Below are 11,218 nucleotides of genomic sequence, written 5' to 3'. Positions count from 1 at the left end.
CGGGAAAGCGAAAGGAGGCATTTACTTGGCAAGGGTCTATAAAGACTGTCGTCTTTTGCAAAGAAAGGAGCAGATACGCGGCCAATTTTTTTCAAGGCTTCCCGTGGGGTGTCATAGCGGGGACACACACACAGTACATGTTCTATGTCCTCACGAACACTGCAAGCGTGACAGCGAGGGGAAGCAACTGGGTGCGTCTCGTGTAAGTAGTGGCCGGTACAAGCGACGTTGAGGCGAATGTGGGGAACAACTGAGTTGGGCGAGTTGGTGAACATTCATCATCATTTTTCGAAGTAAGCCATCGCTGCGCACTTCTTCAGCCCCCAAGACAAGCAGGGTAAGAATTATCGGCATTAGTATAGACTAGTCTCTGAATTCCTCCACATTTCTTTTTTGTTAGTTTTCACTACAAAATTGGACCTCTATTTCACGAACAAGTTTCGGTGCCGTTTGAAAGGAACAAAAAGCCACCTTCCCAATTGAAATGCGAAGACAAAGGACACAGTGGAGTCGGTGGTCTTCACTAGCATTGACTGCTTTTCTTAGGTTTGCGTCTTTCTTAATAAAAAGATGTTTAAAGAGCGACGCTTTCTGCAAGCAAGCTGAGTCAAATCAAAGTCCACAATCCATCCTCCTAAAGTAGAAAATCGAAACTGGCGAAGTCGGAAGCCCGAGTTAAAAAGTAGCTTTTGGCTTTGGCAGATTTTGGACTTTAGGAGGCCGGATTGTGGGCTTTGAAATGTCTCAGTTTGCTTCGCTTTTAAAGACGGTAGTCTTCCTTGCGCTACTGCGAAGCAGAAATTTTGGTCTGTCTGTCTGTCTGTCTGTCTGTCTGTCTGTCTGTCTGTCTGTCTGTCTGTCTGTCTGTCTGTCTGTCTGTCTGTCTGTGACTACATTCAGCCACCCAGCCAACGTCAGATAAAATCCGCGTAATAGTCTTAAATCATCATCATCATCATCAGCCTATCTCTATCTACATCATCCGCAGGGCAAACGCCTCTCCCATTAATCTCCAATTATCTCGGCCCTGTGCTAACTCCGACCAATTTATCCCCCAAAAAATTCTTGTTCTCATCTGGCCATCTAACTTTCTGCCGCCCCCTGCCACGCTTGCCGTCTCCATATAGGGATCCACTCTGCTACCTCTGTTACTCTCGCAGCAGTGGCGTAGAGGTAGAGCATCCGCCTCGCGTGCAGAAGGACCGTGGTTCAGATCTCGGTGCCGGACGATTCCCGCCGGATAAAAAAAAGTCCGCGTGTTGCTGGAATTGCAAAATGAGGCTTGTGGTGCGGCCTGACGCCGGCGACCATTGCTGGAAACACACTCCCTCAACAGAGCAGGATTGACCACCCTGGTGTAGTAATAGCCACAACCTCCCATGAACGTGCCAAATAGTCCCACATACCCTCCGCCAAATCTAGACGTCTAAGTCCGGAGTCCGTGTTCATACTTGTCGACGTTGCTGCACAAGAACAACACATTACGCAAATGTAAGGTAGAAAATCAATACGTATGTGATATTTGCAGTGTTCCCTCATTGAAAAATTCATGGAAGCTTGGTTTTGGCTCTTAACGGCACATAACCCTCGCCTACTGTTGCTCGAGCTACTATTCGCCCCGAGCGCGAACACAGTCCGCCCCTGGCGGCGGCGGGACGAACCGCTCCTAGTGTGGATGGCGCTCTCGCGTCGTCTGCTTTTTCACGTTGCGTGCGGCGCAACACGCGTGCTGCACACGACAAAACAACCAATATGTGTGCTCGTTTGGCAGTAAGCAATGACATAGTTACCTCTGCTTGCGTATTTCCTTTAGAAACACAATAATTAGCGACCGTTGCTGGTTAATGCGCTGGTTAATTCCACGAAACATCTTCGCCCTGGTGACCGCCTGAGTGTGAAACATGTTATAAACATTGCTTCCACCCATTGCACTTTTCGTATTGTTGAGTGCAGTCGTCGCCGTTTCGGGAACGCCGAAGGGTGCTTTTTGAAGGTGGCGTGGCGATTATTTAAAGGATAAAAGTTTAGTACGCGAAACGGGTAAGAAGCGACAAGACCTGTGCATACGCGTGCAAATTCCACACCCTTGTAAAATTGCGCTGTGTCCTTATAGAAAGAAGAAACAAACAAAAACATTTACATTGCACACGACCCGTGCGCTGCATACATTACCGGACACGTGTTTTACACCCGCAAGCGCCTGTGTGATCGTGTCCTTCCCGTACCTTTTCTAAAATAAATACCATTTTTGGACAGTCGTTGTTTATACTGAGGAGGAGGAATAAACATTTATTAAACTGTATCAAGTTGCTAATTTTACGTATTATTTAAAATACGTTTCTATGGATGCGCAAGAGTAATTAGGGGGGATTTTTCGGTAAAATTAAACAGTTGTGAGTTTGCGTCAGTCATGTGGCAATTTTCATATATATCATTTTCAAATCCGACATGAATCACCTTGTCCAGAAACGTGTCTCACTCAGCATAACCAAATGCCTAATATGGTCACGTCTTAACCTCTTAAGGTGTACTTAAGTTTAAAGAAAGAGGAGAAAACGCGTCATATAATGCACGTTGTTGCTCACATGTGTGAGGTGTGTGTGCCATGACTCGCTGTTTTTTTTTTGTTGTTGTTTTTTTGAAATTTTTCACACAATGCTTGCTTTCAATATAATTTTGAAAATGTCGTCCCACAATTCCTGGACAATCTCGAACCAAAGGGGGGTTAATCAGTTTTGAAAATATGCGTTAAAGTACTGCTTTTTCACCGCTACAGAACACGACACCTAGTGTAGTTTCGATTGTAAGTAATACCAGAGTCCTTCAATGCTTTACTGGTCACGAAACTGCTCCGTAACTCAATGGGAGAGCTTCATATGCTGCGTTTGGCCGCCGCGCGGTGGCGCCACCCTCTCACTGAGGTCACTCCTCGGGCGGCGTTGCGCTGGCTCGAACGGCGGAGCCGCGGCGAGTTGTGTTTGTTTTGTGCGGAAAAAAAATGTAACGTGCATATCGCGCTCTTGTGATGCGGCTTAAGTAGTGCACCGACGATGCCGAACATGTGTTGCGTTCCGGGATGTCGTTCCTTGTACAACGATACCATAGACAATGTTTCCTTGTTCTGTTGACCGAGCGACGGGAGGAGGAGGAGGAGTGAAACTTTATTTTTGATCAGAATAAAAGAGAGTTAGGGCCTGTGGCCCTCCGCACAGGTGCAGTCCCTATTCCGGGACCCCATTGGTCAAGGCCGCCACCCTCACCCGTCGAACTAGAGCCCTTTGAGACTCCAGCCCCGAGCAATTGAGCAGGGCTGCCTCCCATGCCTCTCTGGTAGGGGAAGGGTTGGGTGATAACGCAGGGTTGCGCTGGCATGCCCACACCATGTGGAAGGTGTCGGACACCTCCCCACAGTGCAGACACCGCCCATCTGTTTTCGGGTCGAAATGCTTTGCTACTGCAGGGCACATAAATGTGTTCGTCTGCAGGCGCCGCAGTATTCGCTCATCGGCCTTGCTCAGACCCTGTGCAGGGGCTGGGTAAAGCCGGCGGTTATCGCAGTAATGTTTTACGATTTCTCTAAACCGCAGAAGTGGTTTGCTAATCTCCGAGCCGGGAGAGCATGGGTGAGGCGCCCGATGGGTAAGCGCTCGGGCAGCCGCGTGCGCGGCCTCGTTACCTCTCAGACCCTGATGCCCCGGAGACCACACAATTTCTTTAGGAGCGGGGTCTACGAACCGCACCACTCGTTTTAAAATTCTGTAGGCCAAGGGTGGTACCGTGCCCGCTAAATACCTTTCACAGACTCGGCGAGAGTCCGTTATTATTGTCCTTGACTTCGGGTCCGAGGCGGCGAGCGCTATGGCAATCGCCTCGGCTTGCGTGGAGTTAGGAGCCCGGTAGGAGAGCCCATCGACTTGCTGGTCCCTGTGAATTACAGCGGCAGTGAAAAACCCTAGAGGCGACGGTCCTGCCACATCAACATAGACCACACCTCCTCGCCCATTTCCGTATTTCCTTTCCAGGGTCTTAGCGCGTGCTTCCCTCCTGCCTTCGTGAGTGTGCTTTTCCATGTTACGCGGAAGTGGATGCACCCAGAGCCTGTGCCGCCACAACTCTGGGAGTTTGCACGTCTCCTCTGTGATGCACTCATGTTTGATTTGTAGGCGATTAAGCAAGTGGCGCCCGGACGCCGTTTGTGCGAGTCTAGTGTACTGATTTGTGAGATGAGCCTCTTTCAGCCCTTGATACGAATTGAGCACTCCCAGCGCCGATAACCTGTTGTTGGAGGTAGCCACCGGGAGGTCAAGGGCTCGTTTTGTGGCTTTCCTAATGATGACGTCAATGCGATTCTCGTGTTGTTTGTTCGTACGGAGGTAGGGTACGGAGAAGAGGATCCTACCGGTTACGAAGGCATGGGCGAGCCGGAGCGCGTCTCTGCCCCGTAACCCTCCGCGCTTGTTGGATACGCGTTGTATCATCCGTCCGACCTGTTCACCTGTTCGCTTCAGTTTGGCAATGGTGGTCTCTGGACTAAGTTTGTTGTGAATAAGCAGGCCCAGGATCCTCATCTCTTCCACTTCTATGGTAGAACCACCTGTTAAAGAGATGCAAAGCCTTGTGTTCTCTTTAGGACGGGCAGCTGTGTGAGAAATGGAGGGGCGCCATTCCAAGGCAAGCAACGGGAGATTTCAGCTTCGATTATAAGTGTGCGACAGTGTGTGGAAATGCACTGTGTGTGAGAATGGAAAAAGCAATGTACCCTTTTTAGAGCATGCTGAACATAGAATTGTACAAGGCTATCTTAAAGCCGGATTTTTGTCATATCAGTCAGGTTGTAGCGGTGCTTCATTACCTGTTTGCAAACTTGTATTACCTTGCGTTCAGGCTCGCCTGTAAAAAAAGCTTTGGGACGTCTTTATGCTTTTACTTTTCATATTTCCGCGAATTATCCCTTAGGGTTCGTTTTGTTTGTTTTGTAACCGCGCGTGGCCGATTCCGGTTTCTTATCTGGTGTTTCAACCGGAGCGCCCGTTTGCTCTTTTTGTCGTACGTCCCGCCGGGCAATATTGTTTGATATGGAAAGGGTTGCCACCTTGTCGCTAACTTGATTTTTTGTTTCTTCGACAATGTTCTCGATTCCATTTCCATGGATCTGAAATTAACGTTCCAAGAGTAATGCATGCATAGAAACGCCGCGCAACTCACTTTATCGACGTTCATCTGTTCACGTCACACTGCGGACTGCTTCTTCGACGTTTGTGTTTCATTCTAGTCTTTTGTAGTGCAGGAGATCGCTAGCTCGCTGTGTTCAGAAAAGCTTTGCGTCGTTCTTGGCTACGTTGCAATATTCTGTTTCCTCCGTGTGCTGCACATCGCCGCGCGAAAAAATAAATTTTTGTACGCTGGACCACGGTCTTTTGTCTCCCTTCGTAACATTGAAATTTTTTGTTGCGTGTGATAAAATCAGTTTCATTGTTCTTTTTTCGCTTCCTGTTTTTGCAAGGATTTCAAAGCGTGGAAGCAGAAAGATATGGTGCAACTTCGTGTTTTGATCCTTCGCGTTTCTGCAGCGTTTTTAGATGTTCTCAAGTATGTACCCAGTCATCGAAACGACAATACTATTGGGCTTTTAGCATTCTGTGCATTCCAGAGCAATCAACGAATTCATTAAGCGTAGTCTGAACGACGCGTACTTGGTTTCTTTCAGTTCTTTTTTTGTATTATCGATAGGCCCGCAGCAGTCCGTGACTACACAGCTACCGTATGTGTGGTATTTACAACTTTGCTTTAAGAAAAGAAGCAATATAGATTTAAAATCCGTAAACACGACGGCGCAGCGCTTGTGCCAGAGCACACAGAAGCCGCTGCCGTTCGCGGCCGAAGTCTACGGTAACTTACTTCGAAAAATAAAACCCCATTGAAGGCAGGTGATAAACACAATAACTGTACTATTCATCGTTAACTACTACGAAAAAAAAACACACTTAATCAGCGCGCACACACCAAAATCAGCGAGCGTTTGCACGCCAAGAGCTAGCCAATACCCCGCACGCGCGGCGGCTGGATGACCTTCGTGCGGCGGTGGCGCCTGTAGTGGCGGGCGCGGTCCCTATATGAAGCGAGGGCCGAATTTTCGTGACCAGTAAAGCATTGAAGGACTCTGGTAATACTGATAACCATAGTTTGGCTTTTTGCGCGCGTTACATGCGTTCTCTTCTCGCTGCTCTTGCAACGTTGGCAGAAACCCCCCCCCCCCCCCCGTCCCGAAAAAAAAAACGAAAAAACGAAATGCACAGAATTTCATTTTTTAACAAATCCTCAATAATTAAATGCCAAGACAAAGGCGATATTCGGTTTGCAAAACAAAGTAGTTACCGGGAACCCGTTGCGCTGATTTGCAACTAGAAATAAAAAGGGAATGTTTTACTACATCTGCAACAGCGCAACTTCATTTATTGCCATCTTTAGGGTTCGTAAGCGACCTTATACGCAAGAATGCAAACACATCTCGCTGTTGCAGGCACCTGTTAGATTTTAAAAGGAACGCAAATGGTCAACAGAGCAGCCGTAACAGAAAATTTGTGCTCACTGTGAGGTCCCAGAAGCTTGGTTTGCACACTGTAAACCGGTCTGCTTGTCACTTTGCGAAAACCTAGCTAAACATGAGATGTTGATCGTACTGCGTGCGTTGACAATTCAATTCTCAAGTTCACTTGCGACGAAAGCCGTAAATAAGTGGTCCGAAACCGTTATTAATCAAACCTTTCTTCAGAATCGCTAAAATTTTATTTAAAAGCCCCGTTAGAGCGGTTACATTTATATCTCTGCGCTGATCAAAATTCAGTAATTTTATGTTGCCTTTTGAACACACAAAAAATAGCGTAAGCTCTTAGAAATTATTTCGGGGCCGTTAAGTAGTGTTACCATTTCAGAGCATCCCACAAATGCAAGAATGCGTCATGCTACCAGTGAAAGCGATTGAGATCGCCGTTGTAAACTGAATTTCAGAGATCGAGGCTTCCTGATTTGTTTCTATTTATGCTTTTATTGAAGGCTCAAAGCCATAGCCTGGAAAGATCGAGCTTGCTACAAGCCACAGCGTACAAGTTCATTGTCACAATTACGGCCATTCGTCGTCGCTTTTTTTGTTTGGCGTAGTAATCAAAACTGACTGCCGCTTTCGTTTTAACGTTGAGGAACCGAACTTCAGCATAGCACTCTTGTTTGCACATTTAGTGCGCACATACGGCGAGAGAAAGGCACGAAGCGCGCCCACAGTGTGCATTCTTACGGGCCGCTCAGCGGAGCATCCACACTAACAGCGCGACGCTGTCGCCACCTACATGTCGAGCTCGCGGCGAATAGCTCCTGGCGGCAATTAAGAAATCAAACGGCAACGGTAACGAAAGGTACACTAGACCGCTTGGTACGAGCGGTGCGAGCGTTCCCCGTACCGCTTGGAACGCTCGTGAAGTCGGGCAACGTGGCTCTATAAACGTGGTAAGTGCCTCAATTTACGCGCGTCTCCACCGAACGGCAGCGCTGGCATCGAGACACCCGACCTGGAGCAGTGGAACGCGGTAAATTTAAATTGACTTATAGCATCCTCGATTAACCGCACCGGTGCACACCGGGGCACACCGGTGCGCCTTTTCATCCTCGATAAACCGCACAGTTTCGGGTCCCTTTCTCCTATCCTCCCCCCACCCCCTCAAAACCTCGAAAGAAAGAAAGCACCGGTGTGCACCGTCCGTCCTCGATAAACCGGGGCGCACCGTCGAGAGGCAATTTTTGGTTGCACCGCCGCGCACCAAGAGAGTCGACGGTGCGCCGGGGCGCAATCCCGAGATGCATCGCGGACGACGCCGGCGAAGGGGCTTCCTCCGCCGTCTGCTGCAGCGACGGCGCATCGCCGCACTCGTGTCAAGGCGGGAGGAGCTGTGTATTGTTGCTGACAAGGATGGCGTGCTTGTGAATTCATCGGGCAACGATGCGACAGGCTCCTAACGGGCGGTAACAACGGCCAGAGATTGTAAATGAGGACGCGAACTTCGTGTACTTCAAAGACGGCTGCATGCATTGCCAGACAGTTGGGGATTGACATTCGTTTCATTCGATCGAATTAGCATGAACTGTCACCGGAGTGCCTAGGCGATGAATACCTATTTGTTTTGCTGTAACGGAAGGGCGGAACAAAACAGGCACTCGCATTTTGGCTCAAACGAAGATGAGAAGCAGCTTGTATGTAGCTGTTTAGTGGAAGCGGTGGCGGTGGTACGTTGTTCCGCATGTGTGACGGATTTAAGTTGTGCGTACACATAATCATTGGCCTTCAATAAATACCACTTTCTAATAGCGCTGTGTCTCCATTTAGTGCTGTATTGCTACTTGTGAACGTTTTTATGAGTTGATTTCTTAGATTAAGAGATGGCGCCTGGGTAGAACCGCCCCGTTTGTCCTCGATCAACGCTCCGTGCCGGTACGCACCGTCGTGGGGCACTGTGCACCGCGCCGGTATTGGGGGCAACACCGGTGCGTGTTTATCGAGGACGCTATTAAGCAAACCTCCAGCGTGTTGTTATATTGGGTGGAACGAGACGGGAGAGGAACAGCATGAGAGGTGAGCGGGAAAGGGCCATCTCCTTGGCAGGGGGCGCCAGTCGACCATCGTCTTTTGTCGACATTTGCAACGAAAGGCACAGATACGCGGCCACCTTGTAACCATCTTGCTCTTAAGAAAGGGGCAGACCTTGAAAAAATTACGCCCACCTCCCCTCGCGGGAACCCTGGTGTGATGCGACGCTGAGGGGGGCTCAAGCGCAAGCGGAGAGCAACCATCGACCGAAAGGCCGCCGGAGAGCGGCACACCGGTTATATGCGCAGCGCGCACGAAGGAGAGGAGACCGCAGAGAGAGAGAGCACTGCACATGCGCAGCACCGCGCGCAGCGCCGGTCACCGGCGGAGTGAGAGCGCGCTGGGCCGCACACCCGCAGATGTTGAGAGAGAGTGTTCGCTCTCACCTGGGCACGCGCCGGCGCCAGTGCGTCTGCCGCGGCTATGACGCAACACAATCCACCTTAATCCAATCCAATCCAAATCCAATCCAAGCCAAGCCAAGCCAAGCCAATCCAACCCAACCCAACCCAATCGAATCCAATCCAATGCCCCCCGCGAGAGAGTGTTCGCCATCGGAGAGGAGAGGGGTGAGCGGAGGAGAGTGCGGACGCCGACGATGACGACGACGGACGCACGCAGGAAGGACAGGATCGCCGACAAAAGATGCTCTCAGCGTCGCATCTAAAACCAAGTTAAGGCACGTGAAAGCCACCATCTACGTGGGAGCGCAATAATTTGTAAAACTAACAATCACATCGAAAAAAATGGGATCAGACCAGCATTATCTATGTGCAACGACAGCGTTACGCTCTTTCCCTATGAATAAAAAAAATGGCTCAAATCCACGTAGGAAAGCAAAGCTGTGAACGACACCCACAGCAATCGCCCATGCGACGTCACTTGAACTCACACACGTGGCTCTACAAAGAGTGAAACCAGAGATTCTGCCTGCCGTTACCTGGAATTCACATGGGCGGCGCCCGAACGCAGAAGCGTAGGGAAGAGCAGGGCTCGAGCGGCGGACGCCGCCGCTGTAGCTCGGGCGTGCGTCGGCAGAAAGAACACGGCGAGGAGCGTTTTAAGTGCACTTTATAAGCGACCCCAAACCATCCACCGCCGGCGTCGGCGGCGGCGGCGTCGGCGTCCGCAGTGCTCTTTAAAGAAGAAACAGCATCCGGCGCCAGGTTTCGATCCGAGGACTTTGCGGGCCGGAGCCCGACGCTCTACCGAATAAGCCACGGACGCGACGCTGATATTGTCAGTAACGCGCCTTATATCTTTAACGCATTCAAACTACGACGTCAGCGGCGTGCGTTGGCGACTCAGCGGCGTTATAGCGGCTTGATAACTGCGTGGTGTACACGTGATACTACAAACCCGATGGAAGAGATGGAAGAGAAGGCGGCGAGGCGGTGGGCTGCGGGGGCCGAGCGCAAGCGCCGCAAGCGGGCCGACAACCGTGCATTCGCACTTTCACATTCTCCCCCTCGGGGAAATGCGGGGGAATTTTTTTTTTCGAAGGTCTTAATCTGACCAGAAATTAAGTTTTTTCTCTCTCTCTCTCTCTCTTTCGAAGGGTGAGACAGCGGAACCTAGCCATCCTGATGTGCTAGCTCGGTGCTACATCACCGCGCGACACAAGCGCAGACGCCGAAACAATTCGGCATGTGAGCTTAGCGATTCCCATTTATACCGATTTAAACTAGTTAGTTTAGTAAGTGAGAATTGCGGGAAAGCTGAATGAACTTTTATAATCGCCATTGATTAGAACCAATTGCTCCTGTCGCCCTTTGTATTACTTGTTAAAACACAACCGAATTGGCATTCACCAATTTAGGGTTAAGGCTTGGGCGAGTTGGTACATGATTATAAAAGGGGAACAGCGCAAACTCAGACAAGACACAAAAAGGAGGAGGTGACAAACACGAGCGCTGCGCGCTCGTGTTTGTCACCTCCTTTTTTTTGTGTCTTGTCTGAGTTTGCGCTGTTCCCCTTTTACACCAATTTAGAAAACGCAGTCCTACTATAGTGGCGAGCAGTGCGCAGATGGTAGTGCTTGTCTAGCGGCTAGATGTCTGTATGTTGTCTCCACATTTTTTTCCCGCCTTGCAAACCAATATTTAAAGTATCTTTGCCGTGCGACCACTTAATTCTCTTGTATCCGGGTTACCCAGGAAGTGCTGCCGAACAATTTAATCAAGCCGTGCGAGGAAGCGCGCAATGAACACGAAGCTGCGCCAAAACAGGCCCAGAACAACCGTGGCTAAAGCAGACAACAAAGCCGGGTGGCGCCGATGCACCCGCTGGCGTGAGCGGGCGGGACAAGCTGGGTAAATCCGCCGCGCCATCTACGCTGTACTCCGTGAGTGAAAACCGCCCTCCCCGTCCGCAGCCGCATAGTGAGTTTCTTGTCCCGCACGCTATGAAAGAACCGTTGGTTGGTAGGTTTGCTTTAAAAATGTTTTACATACCTTGCACTACACTCGAGAACTCAAGAACGGCACCACCTCATGTAGTGTATCACTCCGCCAATGCGCCGGACCCGTCACGTCAGTGTGCGCGCGTTCTGAAAGGGATTTGCTATGAATGCGTGATATCGTC

At 50.0% G+C, this 11,218-nt stretch overlaps 1 protein-coding gene across 1 annotated transcript; it reads right to left on the bottom strand.

The window, feature by feature from the left end:
• Nucleotides 1-2,990: 2,990 nt before the first annotated feature.
• On the bottom strand, nt 2,991-4,478 carry LOC144157592 (uncharacterized). Its single transcript, XM_077688432.1, has one exon. It carries the CDS (start codon nt 4,476-4,478, stop codon nt 3,222-3,224), a length of 1,257 nt encoding a protein of 418 aa, XP_077544558.1. The 3' UTR covers nt 2,991-3,221.
• Nucleotides 4,479-11,218: the final 6,740 nt, after the last annotated feature.

The sequence above is a fragment of the Haemaphysalis longicornis genome, unplaced genomic scaffold (genome assembly GCF_048455015.1).
Source record: "Haemaphysalis longicornis isolate Haplotype H1 unplaced genomic scaffold, Haemaphysalis longicornis Haplotype H1 scaffold_10, whole genome shotgun sequence".
Lineage (NCBI taxonomy): Eukaryota > Metazoa > Arthropoda > Arachnida > Ixodida > Ixodidae > Haemaphysalis > Haemaphysalis longicornis.
The sequence above is the reverse complement of the archived record's forward strand: the minus strand, read 5'-3'. Positions and strand labels throughout refer to the sequence as shown.